The following is a 19,453-nucleotide window of genomic DNA, read 5'->3' as shown; positions in this document are numbered from 1 at the left end:
TGGAGCTCAGTTATCCCCTTAAGTTAGTGATTATTTGGCGTGGTATATTTTGGCGCGGTGTGATTTTTCGCCGTTGGCGGTGGTACCTCGTAGGTTTTCAATGAAAACAAATGGCATCAATAATATCAACAATTCAGTTTTTAATAATTGACAAGAAATTTTCAGTTTTAGAAGAACGAAATGTTACACAATAATAATCATATTCTTGTTTTATTTCATTATAGTGGTAATTAATTTATTTTAGACAGAAATGCAACAACAAGTTCCAAGTGACGCCAGGTAAAGTGAGGTTGTTACGAAATGTACCGTAGCAATCCAATCGTGTTCATAACATTAGATCATTTGATGGCGCCACTAAGAAAGTCCCTCGCTATATTGCAATGTTTATATGGAGTTTGTGCCTGCTGTAATAATAGAGTTTAGAAAATTGCAGAAGGCAATAATTGCCAATGACTACAATTATCTAACTACTCTATTGTATTTATCGATACTAGCAAATTTCACCAATTATATATATAGTTATTCCATAGATGCATAGAAGGAAGCAATCTTATTTAAAGCAGGGGAGGCGTCACCTGCGCATGCGTTAGATGGCCACAGCGTGTAATTGTTTACAAACAAGCATTTTTGTTATTGTCTTTTGGGACTCAATTCCCACGCGTGCGCAGGTGACAACCCCTCCGCTTTAATACAAAACTGAGTCACATGGAGCGAATTTTTTTTTATAAAGAATTAACAAAGAAATTACCGTTTATCGCGGTTTATTTGGTGTTTATCTTTACAACTCTCAACAAATTATAACCCATGTTCATTTCTACACATCATAAATTGCGTTCATATAAATTAGCAAGATAACATTGTATGAATAAACAACATTGCTGATAATTATGCAAATAAGGTACATTGCCGGGGATAAGAATGACTAATTTATTCATTATTTACTAGTAATGTGATATCCACATTAGATATATTTATTTATGAAATATAATACAATACTTATGTTACCATTACTTTCATTATATTTTGTTGGGCGTGGTGATAGAACATGTATTCCATGGCTGGAACTGACAAGGTGACTTTCTTTGCCACTGTCAGTGCAAACTATCAAATACAAATGTTTAGTTATTTATTTGGTCGGTTGATGATAGACTGGCTGACTGGTTAGTTGGTTGATAACTAGCGGTTAGTTTTCAGTATTATGTTAGAAAGTCCCGGCAAAAATACTAGGAGTCTGGACTTCTTTCCGAGTCTTGTCGCAAATCTAGGAATAAAAATAATTTAAATTAAATTTAAATTATTTCATTATTACACAGTCAACCTTTATGAATAAATTGTTAACTTTGTTAATCGGTCAAGATCCTATGGTCTCTCCACCCAAGATTCTTTGCGGTAATCAAAATGGCGGCGTACACATACTTAGTGGATCTATGAAATAAACATCGATATTTCTCAATGCGACTCCCACAGTATGCTGATTTATCGTCTTTAATGTGACTACAACACTTTTACACACTGTAGCGATGGATCACGCAAGCGTTGAAAGCTTGACTGGGTCTCTTGTACGAGAATACCTAAGCCGCAAAGTAAGTTGCATTCCGGTGGACGTCGATCGACTTCGAATCGTGGATCTCTGTGATCGCATTAATAATATCAGGTTGGCGTGTCTTGTATGCTCTTGAATGTTTGTGTAATTTCTGTATTGGTTAGAAATAGACATGTTTACGTAAGTGTTTAAATATATCTGTGTCTTGGCCGAATGACCGTTATGTAGCAGGCATGCTCGCAAACACAAATGATCTCCATGGTAACGGCATTTATCGCTGATTTAAATAAACTTTTACTAAAAATAATAATTTTGATATTTTTTAATCATGCTGTTTTTATTCAGTGGGTGACCTGTGACCCGTCATAAAAGTGAAAAATGTCTTCGTGATGGTACATTTCTCTCAATTTTCCGTTTATTTAGGGACGGAAATGGATTACAGTACTTCATATAAGCATAAATGTTTCATAAATTTCTTAAACTGATTGACAGCAACTTCAGTTTCACATTTGCTTTTGTTGATAAATACCAGCTATATACAATATTCAACCACTGCAATTGTGACGATTTCCCTGCTACCTGAAAATGAATGTTTTACAATCAATTCAGACATTAATACTACCTGTAATATTCAAAATATATACCGATGAAGGATTTGTTTGATGCATTTAAATGCATTTTGCATACATATGTTTATAAAAATTGACCATGAATGAAAGACACAGGGTCCCATTGTTATATCTGTTCTAGCCAATGAAAACTGCTTCTGTCTTCTGGAGTAAATGTATTATGTATTTTGTACAGTAAATTTCATAAAAACATGGCAGTTTTTCCTTCATAAACACACTTTGCCTTCGATCTCATGCGTTCACAAATTGCTGACAAAAACTGTGACATCTACATCAACGATATTCATTTAATGACTTATTCCATAAAGGATTCGATAAAAAACGATTCAACAATCTGATGGATTGCCAGTGCACAGCTCTGAACGTATGTTAATTTACATAAATACAAAAAATGTATTGTATGTTTTGTCATTTGCTCGTGAATAATTCAATACATAACATTTGACATAGACATGACCTTTCTAATACCTATTTTTTTAGAACCTCCATCGGAAATCTAGGAGGATTGATCTGGTTTACTAAAATAAACCAACAACCAGAACAATGACCAAGAGTGTTATAAAAATGTCTTATGAATTTTAAAATCACAGTTGAAAAAAACTTGACCAATCACAACAAATTAATAGATACATGGCAGTGAATCAGCCAATATAAATTGAAGGAAACCCAATGAGTGTAGCCAATGAACATGTATGCTTTGCATTTGAATACAGTGTAAGGGTCTTGCAGGGTAAATGTTTTATATTTAAAATAATTTCATAAAAAAACATTCATGCTTTCTTGAAATTCACTGTATTACTCCAAGAATCATTTAACCTTTTCACCACCAGTTCTCTCTTTTCACCACAAATTGACAAAATAGTCCTATTTATAGTCAGAAGATTGGGAAAAAAATAGCCAAATTGTTTGAGTAAAATCTAAAAATTAATCAAATCTTGGCTTCAAAATTTAAGGTTCATTTCCAGAAATATTAAAAATATAAGAAACAAGTCATTGTCAATGACACGTCCCCGTTCCGTTCATATTTGAGTGACATATACATTCAAAGCAGATAATGACCGAAATCTCAGACCACTTTCAGTGGTCTGATTCGAAATGCACCTGCATATGTACAACACATTGTACTAAATCTGAACAAAATCGGATCCAGAACTGAATTCTTTAAAACAAAATGGCCACCAGTCGGCCATTTCGAATTTGATCCGGAAAAAAAATGACGTGCATCAAGGTCCTATTATATTTAATGTATGTACCAAATTTGAACAAAATCCGTCCATGCATAACTGAGATCCGGGTCCGGAATGTTGAAAATGTGCGATTTCAATGCATTTTCGGCCTTAAAGCAGCCGCCATTTGGCTATCGTTAATCGGATCATGAAAAAAATGCATGTGCATATGTCCCATATAATGTGTGATGTATGAGTGAAGTTTGAACTTAATCAGTCCATGCATGTTCGAAATACAGGTGATCACGGACGCACACAGGGCAAAACATAAGTCCCCGTTTTCGGACTACATCCGATTGGGGACTAAAAAGTGCAGAAAAATTGGGCGAGAAAGTCTGGTGGTGAAAGGGTTAAACATATTAGTAACTTATCAAATTTGGTTTCAATCAATGTACCACAAGTTCAATAATTGGACAATTTAATAAAATTATTAAAAGTAGAACTAACCCAGTCATTGAATATGATTACATGATGATCATATTGAACTAGTATATACATGTATACATGCATGTTGGGACTTGGAGGTTTAAACATGCTTCATTAGTTTAAAATCAAGCAGCATTATATAAGCACTTTATGAGAAAGATCATGCACGATTAAAGTTTTAAAAGGAACAGCTGAATCAATTTCCAGCTGCCTCATGCAGGTTAATATCCCCTGTCATGATTACGAGATCATACTAAAAATGTAAATGGCATATCCATACAAGGTTGTTGAGTGTGTAAAAACTAATAAAATGCAGACACATTGACAATCAAGTATAGTTTATTTTTAAGTCAATATTGCATTGTATTTTTAAACCGCCAACAGTGTTTACTTCGCTGTGGTTTTTCAGTGATTTAATTGATTGTAAATCTCAAGTAAGTTTACTTTCTGAACAACACCACAATTGTTTATAAAAACACCTGTTTTTTTTTGGTGTGCAAATTGAATGCTTTCATGAATAATTAACTATGCTATACGCTATTCGTAGTTCTTCAAGGCCCAACCACATCAGTTTGTGTAACAGTGTAATCCAAACATAGGTAGAAGGTTTGACTAGCATTGAATTTGAATATTTAGTTGTTCATTACTTGATTGATTTGCACATGTTATATTCACCATACAAACTAGATAAATCTACAGCAAATCCGACAGAATGTAAGAAAAAAAACCCAATCACAATGAAAATATAATTTACAGACTAGTTTCACAGAGAAGAATAGAATTATATCATAACAGTAAAAAAAGTTTGAAAACTTCTGGGCTTGACAAAAATATATTTCCAATATATTCTCAATAGACTTGTTGACAAAACTAGTAATAGACTACAAACTGAATTAGAAAGTTACAGCGTTTGCAAGTTATACCGATAGAAAACTGATTTTTTGTCTTCACTACATTAAATACTGTTATACACATCGCTCCTTGAATTTAGCTCAGTGTGTGTGTGTGTGTGCTGAAGTATATAATGCATGTTTTGTTTGATGTTTGCTCAGAGCAGTGGTACATACATATACGTGTAATACACTTGTTTTATAACTTAAGGGCGCCATACGGTTATATAGAAAACAACTCAAGATCACAGACTAATCTAATCACATCACACTGCATTCATGGCAGTTCACATCTTACTTGACATGTCAAAGGGTTCAAATTAAATTTTGATGACAATAAAACTTAAAGGCAACTGGGTTACTATTCATTTGCCTTACTGGCAATATTACTTATCATAGGCTATGAGTATACCATTAGTGTCAAGCCTTGTACATAGACGTTATTCATGCTCTGTTATCTTCTAGACCCTTCTCCATATCTTTTCATTTATATATTATACTCTCTATAAAATCAGTTTTCTATGTGTTATTTATATTTTGTTATTGTACATATTTATTTTTTTATTTTATTTTCTTGTCAGTTGACTCTAGGTGCCACTGTTATCACTGTGTAAATGCTAGATTACAGTTGTGTTCACGTTACACGAAGTACGGGCTAAGATTTAAGCTGATTTAGGCTTATCTAGCATATTTGCATTTCGGCTAGACCCAATTGCGTCCACGCACAGGGAGGGCCAGTCGTTAGCACAGGCTAAGGGCTGCCATTAGTTGGTGACCTTTGGTAAGCCGCTATTTACGAACGAAAAATGGATGACACGCGCGAGGTTCTATTTCTGCTGCTGGCATGTTTCGTTCTAATTTTGAAGCGACGTGCACATGAACGCGAGAGAAGACGGACCACTTATTTGGATGCACATAAACAGTATACAACGGGCGTAACAGAATACAGCGTTTTATTAATGCATGTCGTAGACAGCGAACCAAATTTATTTTGTCTACGATTGGAGCTGCTGTACGCTCTACTACAGTGACCCGATTAGTGTGGAAGTGAGCGCGGATCGGAGTAATGACTGGTGGAATAGTGTCGTTATACGAACATGGGACAATTTTCACACCCAAAGGTCGCCGCAGAGGGCGCTTAGCCCTGGGCTAAGCGTTCGCGCATACTTCGTTAGCCCGTGCTAAGGTCTAGACCGCGTCTTAAATTCGGATCAGATTTAACCCGTACTTAGCATTCCTTAGCCCGTGCTAAGCGTTCACGCACGTTTTCTTAGCACGGGCTAAGGAATTTGACCTCTTAGCCCGTGCTAAGGAGCTGTGCGTGAACGCAACTTACATTACAGGGCTGTGGAACCATCTTTTTATCAAATGGCAATTTAATGCGCTATGCTGGTGTCAACAAAGCCCAGTTGAACACAAACAGTCCCTGACCTTATCAAAAGTTTACTGAAAGTCTCATTCATAATGAATCTCAGCCAGTGGCTACTGCATCTTCATTAATTAAGTCAATCTTTCCCAGACTGAGACTGGTCACTTTTTGGGGGGTTTTCAATCCCAGGGTGGATTTGAACTTGGGACTTATGAATCATAGGTTGATTGGTCTTTTCATTGTACATGTGTAATTATCATTTTTGCAGGGGCTGAAGAATACACTAGACACGATGGACAAAGAATTCCCCCGAACAAGAGACAGTATAAGCAACAGAGTACAGCTAGCCAAAGAATTGAATATTGAAAAGTTACTAAAAAGAAATAAGGTATGATGTTATAAAATATTTCATGAGAAATTATAATTTACTACATCTAAGGACTTTTGTTGATTTAGAAGACTGAGAAGAGTTTTGAAAATTCAGGCTGGGCATGGCAGCTGTGTGGGTTTGCTAGACTGAGGGTCATGTGGTTTGGTGTGATACACTGAAAGACACAAATTCAGTAATTTTGCTAGACTGGAAGTATTCTCTTGAATTAAAAGTTTTGGTTGATTCAGAGGTAAGCTGTTTAGTAGTCTTGTAGCTTAAACCTTTTTAGGTATCAAGTCAACTTTAGTCAACATTCACAAAACAAAATTTTGATTAGGATTAGGAAATTATATCCATTGTGTCCAAAATTATGAAAATAAAATATAGAAAATTACTTAAAAATCACAACATGTTGTACCAAAATGTCAAGGAAAATTGATAACACTCAAAGAGTTAAGGCTAACTAGTACAACTGTACAGCACTACAATTTTTTTATTTATTTTTTTTCAAGCCTTCGAGGGATTAATGTACAGAACATGTTATTTATTATTATGTCAATTGTTTCATGCAAATGTTATGATAAAAGAAAATATCAAATTTCTTTTTCTTTTGTACAGGAAAGCCTATACTGTATATGATTGTCTATATTTGAATACGAATAGGGCAGTTTATTTGTCTTGTCTGTGTATTTGTAATTTTGAAATAAAATAAAATTACTTTAAATATAAAAAAAAAGAAATAACAATTCTTGATATTTTGCTGAATGAAAGTTCCCATTAAATAAATGAAAATGCACAAATATAAAATGAGGATACCCAAACTGGTGCCCATAGAAACAATGACATTTCCCCTACACAATATTTATTTCTAATCTGGCAGCCATTTTGAATTGAAAATAATTCAAAATGCATAATTCAAATAATAGTGAGGGGGAACATGTAATCCCATGGTTTTTTAATGCTGAAATCAGACAACTGTTTTTCAGAAATGTGGAATACATATCAAAGAACAAGAAAAAATTTAGGTACTTTGCTGACATGCTGTAAACAAAATGGTCGTCATTTTTCAAAATGACAGTATATAGTTTGGGTACCCTAATTTTTTTCCCTCATTTTCAAGCAATTTACAGGGAATAATTTATCAAAATTTTTTGAACTTTCATTTAAAAGTCTGCTAGTTTTTGTAATTCATTAGATTGGTTTTGTGTAATTACTGGATTTGAACTTTCAGTGACTGATACATTTTTGTTGTTACAGGAACAAGAAATGCCTCTGCGTACAATGCTTGAAGTTATAGCAAAACATCTGTTAGATAAAAGGGTTAATAAAAGCAGCAGTGCATCTAATTTATCTGAGAGTACAGTGAAAGAACAACGTCCGTCATCAAGTAAAGGCAACAGATCCGCATCTGGAAAGTCACCAAAAACAGGCACTTGGGATCTGGATGGTGATATGGAAGTCATGGGTTAGTAGTAACTGTTATAACAACATGTACTGTCAAATATCATATTGGTGTATACTCATTCATTGATCTATTCCTTGCGGAGCCTAGGTTATCAGTTGGTATAGATTGAAATCCATGCACTCTGTTGAAGAAATGGACAACATATTCCCACTCTTTGATAGATCATTTGAACAACAAACCTCACAGGATGCACTGTCAACTTCAGAATTTACATCTACCTCATGTCATTTGCTCATGTATTTATTTTTATGCATGTATCTAAAATGCAAGCTTCTTGGAAGCTATAAACAAAATGTCCCAACTTCTTTTTTTCTCAAGAGTGCGACTGCATTTACTTTAAATTTTAGGGTAGGTATTAAAATTGAAATAAAAGACTTTGCACTGACCATTATTGCATGTTATAAATCACCACTGTCAGAATAAGAGGTTTTTGTGACGTCATATCTTTACATCATTCAAACACTGATCACCCCTATCTGCAAGTAAATTCATTTCAACAAAAAGCTCCAAAATTAAACTAAATTTGTTCAGCCCGCTGCTTTGTATTGTCAGCAAACTTTGTTAAGTAATATATATACTGTAATAAATGCAGTTAAGGTGTATTTGTAAAGTGTCTGCCCTGCGCCAATAGTCAAACATCATCTAGTAGTGTTTGTGGATTTGGTTCTCAAGTTTTTTACATCTTAGGGGTTCTTCAAGCCACCAAACTATACACATGAATCACAAATTAATATTCTATGTTAAGCATTTTCCAGAGTCTTGTAACAACGTGTCGCTTTAAATTTTCTACTCCGTCACCTACTCCGAAACCCTTGTTCTTCTTACATATAGCTGTCAATCCACTGTATTTACTTTATATCAAGAATATTTCCCAATTCACCACTAACTGGCCATTTGGAGTTAGTTCATCTTTTCACCACCAGACTTTCTCACCCAAATTTTGTTGCACTCTTTTTTTTAATTCCTCAATATTTTTAGAAATTAACCCTAATTTTGAAGCCAACAGACAAAATTTGAGTCAATTTTCAGTTTTTACTCAACAAATTTGGTTATTTTTGTCCAAATCTTCTGAAGGAATGTGCAGACTATAAACAGGACTATTTTGTGAATTTGTGATGAAAAAAAAGGATCTCATGGTACACTATTGTTGAGCATTTGGCAATTGATCAATCCATTTATATGAGAAATTCAAGAAATTAAACTCGATCAGTATCATTTTTTTGTTCAATATACATGTATATATGTATTACACTTTATACCATTTCTAGATCTTGGAGGACTTCCACAATCTAATTTAGGACCCACCGGAAGAACAGCTTCAATAAAAAAATCATCGTCATCATCACGCTATGTATCCAAACCTGACCCAGAACCAGTCACTGATAGAACAGACTTTCACAGGCCGTCAGACTTGATAGAAGACATAGAAACTGATTATAACAACTACAAACCAAAAAATATAATTCGGGATCCTCCGAAAATGGAATATACAGCTAAGGAAGAAACATTGCCAGCCAGCAAAACCAATGCTAGACCTACAACTGCCAGTAACAGACATCGTGGCATGTCTGGACCTATATCCAGTAGTCGTGATGTAAGCAGACTGTTATTTTAAATTGTTTACAATGGTTGAGAATATTGTTGTCAAGGAACTTGTGATTTTGCAGTTTTTATTGTAAATTATTATTTAGTTGTGTAGTGTAATATATCCAAAATACAGCTTTCACTGTATTGACCATTGGAAAAAATTTTAAATTACATTCCTTTGAGTTACTTTTCATTTTCTTTCAGAAAAAGTTTATTTTTCTAAGTTGTAAACACATAATTCATATTGCTCACCAGAATATTTTGTTTCTGCTACACTCGAATAAAGTGACCAATCACTGCTTATTTTAGAACAAGGACACAAATTGTCTGCTTTTTACAGATAGATTGATTGGTCCCCTGTAATAGAAGCATGCTGATTGGCTCATGCAAGCTACTGACTACTACATTGTTTGTCATACTTTGCTACATCTTTCTTGTATTAACCACTAGGTGCTGCAAAAGACCCAGGACAATGTCTATGTTGTTCATGATATGGTCCATAGTTCAACTTTAAATATTTAGATCCATCGTGTTCATAGTTTTCTTATTCCTGATAATTTTTTTGATACTTTAGGATGTCGGAAGAAGAAGAGGTCCCAAGAAAACCAGCAATATAACACCTGGACTTGGCTCAATGTTGGAGTTTTACCCACTGGATACTGCCAGTGACAAGATTGTGGATGAGGATAAGCCTGAAATGAACATTCTGGAAACACCAGCAGCTTATAACAAAGTTGATCGAAACAAAGACAATGCTATTAGCAAACTTGTCAATGATAATCAAGTAGTCAATAATAAATTGGAACAAAAGTCTGTAGTAGAGGAAAAAAAGTGAGTGCTTAATAATATCAGTCTCAATAAATACTTGAAGCATGACTGTTGTGTGTGACAAGTGTTTTCACTTAAAATGTACGTATAATCTTGATAAATGACACTTGATAGAGGAATGCTGGGTTAAAACATTTCTCATCACTTAACTATTCCTTGGCATTGCCAGGTTATTAGGTAATAATATTATAAAAGTATTATAAATCAAATATATGCTGAGAGATCATTGCATGCTGGGAGATCATTGCATGCTCGGAGAGCAGTGCATGATTGGAAATCATTGCATGTTGAGAGATCTATTCATGCTGGGACCATGGAACCATGGTTCCATAGAACCGTGGAGACATTTCTGCCAACCAGCAAAAAATGCTGTGCACAAGTCAACGCAACGTTGCTCTGACAATGTTTTCCATAAGTCATAAGACACACACATACAGATTTAATAATAATAACAGCAGCTATTAAAGAACAAAGTCATAATCTTGTGATATGAACATCTGGTTCTTACCATTCACTGTTTACGCGTACATTGTATGAGTAGTTTTTTTTCTATTAAGACCAAATCAAGTTTTGATCATGATGTAACATATGTACTATTAGTGTTTTCTGTATTTTTATAATTCATATTATTTCAGGCGTCCCAAGTCATCCAGCTCACAGATACCCAAGGCAGTACATGGTGACATGGAGTTAGGTGATGTCGATGATTTGGAAACTGATCTTGGTGATTTGACTCTAGGGCCAGTACCTAGTGCACAGTTAAGAAACATTGTGGATGCTAAACCTATTACTTTACAGCAAGCCATGGTAAGTTTGTTCTGAGAGTATGAACATGTATTGCTATTCTATAAATGCATTCATTGTTCGTGTTCACACATATATATATATGGTACTTATTCCGTTCTTATCTGCAGGAACTTAAAAACTTAATGTTCGGATCTCCTTCAGTGTCGTTCAGTCCCGAGTGGCGAAACCAGGGATTTGGATTTAGCAATAAACCACGGTTAGAGTATGGAATGGTACAGCATAAGGTGGGCCAGCTATGTTTTGATGAAATATCTACTTTTCAAAACTACTAGTAGAATGATGAAACCTACTCAAAGTGGTTTTAATCTTGCTTGTTTCACCATTTTATTTTTTGTCGTTATCAGTTTTCCTAAATTGCCAGATTTTCTTGACTTTTACCATATGGCTTTATTTTGTATAAACATCTTTTAAAATGGTGTAAACATCTTTTAAAACTAAAAACTATTTGTGCTTATAGTGAAATAGTTTCATCATAATATATGTCAACATTGTACGTGTTCTAAATTATTATGAAAATTCTGACGAATTACTCTTATTTTCACCACCAAATCCCTCTTTTTATCGCAAATTCACAAAATTGTGTCATTTATAGTTTGCACTTTCCTTTAAACGACTGGGACAAAAACTGAAAATTTACTAAAATTTTGTCTGTTGGCTCCAACATTTTTCATTTCCGGAAATATTGATTAATATAATATAAATAATATAAAATTTGGGCAAAAAGTCTGGTGGTGAAAAGGTTAATTGGTTGAAATGATAATACCAAATAGAATTCTCATAACTACAAACAAACGTGACACCCATGAAATTAAAGCAATTTACAAAATTAAATATTATAATTTTCTGACTATCAGTTTAATTTGATTTACATATTTCATTGCAGGGTGGACCCTGTGGTGTCCTTGCATCTGTCCAAGCCTGTATGTTACAGCATTTACTATTTGGCAAAGATAAAGTGCCCTCCACTGCTAGCTTAGAACCCACCAATCATGAGAGATCGACTTGTTTGGCGCATGCTATAACAGACATTTTATGGAGAGCAGGAGAGAAGAAACAGGCCATACTTGCGCTGTGAGTACACCACATACATAATATGAAGAGACCTCAAAGTTGGCCATATCCACCAGGTGGATGTAGCCACAGTACTTCATAAAGCCTTGCATCATTTTCCTGCTAGTTTATACAGTGTTCACACATGTGGAAAAATGATCCATAGTTTATTTTAACTCACTGTTGAAAAACATGTGTGAACATACTAACCAGGTCTTTACCCAGGGTAGTTTATCTTTGAGTCAAAATCCTTGTCCTGACTCTGAGTTCTGTGTTCAACCTCACGTTGAGACACATGTGAACAAGGTCTCTGAGTTAAAACAATGCCCAAAATGGCATCAGCTTATCATAATACAAGATAGCTGACGACATGCAAGCAGCTTATAAGCATGGCAATACTTGGTCAAAGGAAGAGACAAAATTATTTGGAAAGACCAGGACATTTTTACTTTGATGGATAGAATGCCACAAGATTTATGCTATATTGCTAGCAACAGCATGTGAGAAGGGGCTCGTTCATTCGGCAGTCTACATCAAGCCCAATCGTAACTCAAATTCCGAACCCACGCCACGTCACATTAAATGCAATGACGGTCTGTTTAAACTATGTGGAAACCATCTAGAATGCAAAAGTGTGAAAAGAAATAACTGAAACAATGTATTCGTTAGCCATTTTTGTTCATACGGTTAGTGGTAAGAAGGCCTAGCTAGGTGTGGATGCTGAGTTAAATATAAACGTCTGCAATGTATGAACAAAAGCAGGTTTAGCCTACTGATAAGAAACTCTTCATTTCTCGACTAGTGTGAATGTAGCTTTTCTTACTGGATTAAAAAGACAATGGTAAACAATAGACAGATTAGTTAAACAACAAAAAGACTAGTATCCCATGATTCCTTAGTGCAATCCCAAGGATTGAGGAGCCTCAGTTTAATATTCGCCCAAAATGATAGGGTGTAAAACTTCACCACAATAGTGTGACTCGCTCTTATGAAGATCCAAATGGAATTGTTAATGTTACAAAATTTCACAAACTACACAGGCTAATACTAACAACTGTGTTTTCATTATTTCAGTCCTTCAGGCAGATCTATATTCTCAGGGGGAGGAAGATACAAACCAGACCATCTTACAGAAACAGTGAGTACATTTTCACTATATTCACTATGATTAATATTTCTATGGCTACATACTGAAAGAAATGTGTTTTTCTAACAATTATTATTATTTATTATATTATTATAAGTGCGAAATTTTGGGGACTACTTTATTTCAGAAGTCAGAATACATTTGTAAGGGTGTTATATGTCACCCTTGTGAAAACATTCTGCTTTCTTTGATGTTTCAACGCATCACATCAAGATATTTAACTTTATTCATCTTTCAAATAAAAAACAATGAATGTAGACAGGATTCATATTAGCAAAGCTTTCTAAATTATTTATTTTCGTTACAGCTTGTACTAAATTCTTTCACTAAGTATGATGAGTTATCAGATTTTGTGAGAGCAAATGTCGGTGTATTTGAAGGTGACCAGTGTGGTGGTGTGATATTATTACTATATTCTGCACTGCTATCAAGAACAATTGATAAGTAAGTCAATTCCCAGTATGGTACTTCAAATAGAAACTTATGTGTCTTTGGAATGTTTTCATTGTGTTCCTCATGATGCATCCTGGTAAAAGTTTGACATGGTAGATATTTGCATATTAAACAATCAACCAATCACAGCACTGATTGGTGTTCTCATTAGTGTATTTTACATGTTTGACGTTAATGATGAAACAAAAATCGGCTCACTGTAGTAATAACGCATAATTTAAATTAAAGCGAGTTGCGATGCACAGAAAAATGAAATGGTGTAAACTTGTTGCCATAGTTGAACTGACATGTTATATCATCCTGAAAAAAAAATTGTGTGACCCAAATACCAGTCAAATGAAAGTAATAAATATTGTATTCTAAACATTACGGATATGTTTTTTGGTTGAATATATTTGTCAACCAATATTTCATACATTTTGATATTCAGTGTTTTTGTCAGTGATTTGTGAAAATAGACGACCTAAGTTTGAATAAAGATGAAACATTTAACATCAAAAAAAAGCTGAAAGCTGCATTTGTATAATTTTCTGCAATTAAAATAAGCGAAACACAGAATAGCAGACAGAATTCTACTTCTATGATGACTTGACTGACATTTTCATTTGCCATTCTATGCATAAATATTGTGCACTGTTTCACTATTATCATGGTATTCAATCACTGGCTTTTAAATTCTCAGTTTTACCAGTGAAACAATGATATCTATACAATTGTAATTATACATATTTTATAATACATATTGGGTATATTTAATTCAGTATTTTTTTTTCAGAAATGAATAATAATAATGAAATTAAAACCCAGTCAAGAATTAATGAGTTGACAGTATTGTTTATAGTTAGTGCACTGCTAGTCATGGTTTTCAGACCTGTCATCTTGAAATTAAGCTCCTACTACATATTCATCTGTTTTTCTTATTTTCAGTTAAAGGTCCAGTAAACACTTTCACCCACAGATCATGTTATTGTGTAATCGAATAGTTTTTCATTATTATGCCATGCATATTTATTGCCTGACATGTACCAGGCTTATTGTCGTCATATATAATCTGCAGAGGTAAATTCCAGTACTTCTGTGAGTATTAATGATAATTATATATTTTATTGCAGTGTCATAGGAGACATGGATGAGCCAACCAATAAACTAATGGGAATGCATGGCTATTGTACACAGGTAAAGGAAGCATATGTCATAGTATAGTCTGTCTGTCTGTCTATCATGGTGTCTGTCTGACTTATTATAACAGTTACCGGTATTGTAAATTAACTTTTGAGCATCATATTTTGTTGGTCCAAATTTTAGTGCAATATTTTTTTATGTATTTTTCAAAATTTTCAATTGGTGTTGATCAAATTTTATAAAATAATATAAAAAAAATATGTGGTTATATTTTGTGAATTGTGACAAAAGTAGACAAGGGGTTAATGCCATTGAACTTAAAAAACATGTGAATATTGCAGAATTATGTAGTTTTTTTATATGTACCGGTACCTGAAAAGATATGTTGAAAAATGAGTTTACTGTACTTAATCTTTTTTTTTTTATCTAGGAAATGGTGAATTTAATACTGACAGGGAAAGCTGTGTCTAATGTCTTCAATGATGTTATGGAAATAGGCTCTGGTGAAGGAACAGAGAAGATGATATTAAAAGGGATCAAATCTAGGAGTGATATCGGTTTATTATCATTATTTGAACATTATGGATCATGCGAGGTAAGATTAGTCGCTCATATTTATAAATCACTAATGTACATTGGCCCAAGGTTTCTACCACTATTGTAAACTTTTGGTACTTAAGCAGATCAAACTTTGTTATTTTTATTAAAAGTATTAAAGTGTTGTAGTGAGTCATTGTAAAATGTATGTGCCATATTATGGGGTGCCATTTGTGCATTTTATTATTATACGTAAACAATTCTGTGATTTTTCATTATTAATAAATGATAGAAATCATGAGTTAACATGTTTGTTTTATTTATAAATAATAAGATTCATACTATTATATACATATATATAATATCTTTATGTACATTTTATTATTTATAAATAATTTTACTTTCTTTACTCAAATGCTATTTAAAATGCTATCATGTTGAATTAACATAGTGGAACACTGTTTGTCAAAGACTATTTCTTGTTTTTCATAGGTTGGTGTTAATTTCAAAACACCTCGTTACCCAATATGGGTGGTTTGTAGCGAGAGTCATTTCAGTGTATTATTCTGCCTCAAGAAAGAACTGATCAGTGATTGGAGAATGGAGAGAAGATTTGACTTGTATTATTACGATGGTCTTTCGAGACAAGAAGAAGAAATCAGATTGACTGTTGGTAAGTACACTTACATGCGTTGATTTAAATCGATACGTATTCTCTATATTTGCCACATATGCAGCAAAGTAAATCCTGTTTTCGGCTAGATCTAATACAGCAAATACAACTACTAAGATTTCATCAATATCGACCTGACTCATGACTGTAAACTGGAAGTCTGGTTTTCTCTGAATCACATTTATGTCCTTTCATTGTAAACACAAACAATGAAGCTAGTCTCATCTTGTAAACAAAAATAAAAAACATCTCTCAAAGCATTCTCGTCTTACTATAATCAAGTGATGTATTTCCAGATACAACAACTGATATGTGCTTTACTAATTAAATGTTCAAATTACAGTATTTGTTGGTGTCATCTAATTGGAATTATGCAGCATTAATCTGTGATTCATGTTTTTGTACAGATACCACAGTGAGTTATACACCCCCCTATGATGAAGAACTAGTCCCTCCATTGGATCACTGTATCAGAACCAAGTAAGTTCAAAGTGTTTATTTTGACGTCACTAAGCATTTTGTCATGTGATTAATTATTCATGAAGACGTTCAATTCAGACAAACAAATGAGTTTACAGAACTGATATATTGGCAGGTGTATTTAGAACTGCATTGAAATAATTTCTTGGGAATTTTGTTGAGACGGTAAACTTTGTTTTTGGATTCACAACAGATCACCAAAAACAGCACAGTAACACAGTTGTAGTTGAAAATATTGACACACTTTGATTTCCTTCACATGCTGTACTTCATTCTGTAATTATGTCAGTTTCATTTTCAGTAAGATTTTGTAATTGTGATAAGCTCAATTGTAGTGTAGCTTTGCATATGCGTGTGCAGAAACTGTTTTATCCATGTTTAATGGCTGTCAAATTTCCCAATTTCCCCTGGTGTAAATTCATTAAAATTCACCACTTGTGAAATGAAATCAATTTACCATATTTCATTTGGAAATGGGAACTCGTACAGCCACAATGGCTATAAGCTGCTCTGTATTATTATTTAACTGTGATGTCTGGCCTTTAATGGATACTTATTTCTGATCTCCAAAATTGTATCTTTCTCAATATGACCATACTCCTTTCCCCTGTGTCTTGGTGTTCTGTAACAATCAGTCGCACTCAATTTGGAGAAATTAATTATAATTTTATTGTTTTGTTGTTACAGATGGAAGGATTCAGTCATTGATTGGAATGGAATAGAGCCAATTCTATGAAACTTATCAGCTCTTAGTATGTATGTTTGGTATATAATAATTTGTCAAATATTTCCAAAGATTATAAATTGTTACAGGGTCTTTTTTTTATTTATGTACATACCCATGTAATCTAATTTTGTGATAATATATTCTTTGTGTTTCAATACTAGAACCTAATTAAACCATTAAGTTTACATTCAGTTCCAATATATTTTTTTATGTCAAATTTGAAAGACCGTGCTGTCAATGTCACCTTGCTGTCAATGTCACCTTGCTGTCAATGTCACTGTCAATGTCACCTTGCTGTCAATGTCAATTACTATAGTGTAACATATGATAATTGATTTTATAAGTATAAAGATCATATTTTGTCAGATTTGGAAGATCTAACTTATTTGCTCCATTAGTAGCATTTATACACTCGCGTAAGTGCTCACGATAAGTCATATTTTAACCTATTGACCTCCAGACTTTCTCATCCAAATTTTTCTGCACTTTTTCTTATATTCTTCAATATTTTTGAAAATGAACCTAAATTTTTGAGCCAACAGACACAATTTTAGTCAATTTTCAGTTTTTACTCAAAAAATGATTATTTTGAAGTGTTGACTATAAACAGGACTAGTTTGTTTATTTGTGATGACAGGAATGAACTGGTGGTAAGAAGGTTAATGAACCGATATACAATATATACAGTACCAATGCCTTAGGTACATTTCAACTTTACTATTTAGTTTGACTATCACAGTTCTAGTGAATTACATCATCACATCAATCCCACTTAATGATTGAAACATGTTTACAACATTTTTGTGTGTTTTTTTTCAACTAAATTTGAATATTTTATTCATTCTATGCTGCCATAATGTTGTATATCTTTTAATTTGAGATTTAATTAACCTGCACATATATTTTCATATCAGTAAATTTCGATTTTGTGAAAAATATATAATTTTATTTGATTTGACTTTTGTTTTTTCAAACAAATCTTTATTACAAAACCATTTATCAATCAATTTTCTCAAAATAAACCGCCAAGCTGAATAATTAGCACATGAAATTGACATCAATTTTAATTTTTAATTGCGGGACGGGCGACACTGAATGACAAATTTTCCTTTTTTAGACATAAAATGTCACTTTAATTTATTATCACTGAGTACATGTGATGTGTGTACATCACAAACAACTTATATCAAACATTTTATGTAACAATGACCACCATACTTGTATGATCTGACATTATTACAATGCAGACGACAGTATAGCATCAACTGACTTGTCCACCATCTTGGAATATTGCATCATTGTTCCATATTTGGAATTTACAATTCCATAATATGGTAGGGTTACATGTATGCTGAAAAATATGGCAATACAGTGACACATTTATTTCACAAATTGGGGAGTGGAGGGGGATTATATTTTTACTCAAGCCACAAGTTGATTACAGCTAAATTTGCGCAGAAAGGCATCTCAGCTGTGTAGTGCGCCCTCTACAGTTGTTTGTACTGTTTATATAGCTCTTGAAAGAAGGTACTCTGCATTTTTGAGACATTGGGCTGTACTGCAATCTGAGCACTTATTTATTTCATAATCAATTTTAAAACTACTTACACATTTATGGATTTTACCATGTACAATATTGCAAGATGAATATTTTACTCTTGAAATCTGGTAGTTGACGAAATAATCATCCATTGATTTAAATGGACATGTACAGAGTATTTGTTAGTGTGTTTTGTAAATTTTCTTAATTTCTCGATGTAAGAACATTGTCACAGTTCTTGTTTGGCAGAAAAAACTTGCCTCTAAAATCAAATGTTTGAGCCAAGTCTATTTGTATGACTTTATTTCTACAACTGTCATATAGTGAAATATTTTCTCATATATCACTACTTATATTTCTCTGCATGTATTTTAAATATTTGTATAGCATAGTATTACTAGTAGATGTGTACCACCAAGTGCTGGGGGTAGATCATTATACAATGTATTTTATACGTGTCATGTCGCCCAGTGTGAAATGAACCTAACTTTCAATATCACTTGTATCTCTGAAAGTTGATATTATGTGTACATAGAGTGTATTGTAAATTGAAGAATAAACTGCTATTTAAATCCTATATGCAT

At 33.4% G+C, this 19,453-nt stretch overlaps 1 protein-coding gene across 1 annotated transcript; it reads left to right on the top strand.

Moving 5' to 3' along the window:
- The first annotated feature begins 1,380 nt into the window (after positions 1-1,380).
- LOC102808564 (putative ubiquitin carboxyl-terminal hydrolase MINDY-4) lies at positions 1,381-19,446 on the top strand. The gene is made up of 15 exons (XM_006816503.3): positions 1,381-1,583; positions 6,352-6,471; positions 7,711-7,918; positions 9,187-9,512; positions 10,080-10,336; positions 10,969-11,140; positions 11,248-11,364; positions 12,024-12,211; positions 13,265-13,328; positions 13,645-13,781; positions 14,903-14,966; positions 15,343-15,507; positions 15,942-16,122; positions 16,530-16,602; positions 17,290-19,446. The coding sequence occupies exons 1-15, from the start codon at positions 1,521-1,523 to the stop codon at positions 17,336-17,338; spliced, it is 2,184 nt and encodes a 727-aa protein (XP_006816566.2). The 5' UTR covers positions 1,381-1,520; the 3' UTR covers positions 17,339-19,446.
- Positions 19,447-19,453: the final 7 nt, after the last annotated feature.

The sequence above is a fragment of the Saccoglossus kowalevskii genome, chromosome 7, assembly GCF_978046115.1.
Source record: "Saccoglossus kowalevskii chromosome 7, keSacKowa6.1, whole genome shotgun sequence".
NCBI classification, from domain to species: Eukaryota; Metazoa; Hemichordata; class Enteropneusta; family Harrimaniidae; genus Saccoglossus; species Saccoglossus kowalevskii.
The sequence above is the reverse complement of the archived record's forward strand: the minus strand, read 5'-3'. Positions and strand labels throughout refer to the sequence as shown.

Coding starts and splice junctions, on each gene's coding strand:
- LOC102808564 (XM_006816503.3), top strand. CDS start 1,521: ATGGATCACGCAAGCGTTGAAAGCTTGACTGGGTCTCTTGTACGAGAA. Junction 11,141..11,247: donor TTACTTTACAGCAAGCCATG/GTAAGTTTGTTC, acceptor TCTTATCTGCAG/GAACTTAAAAACTTAATGTT. Junction 14,967..15,342: donor TGCATGGCTATTGTACACAG/GTAAAGGAAGCA, acceptor TTTTTTATCTAG/GAAATGGTGAATTTAATACT.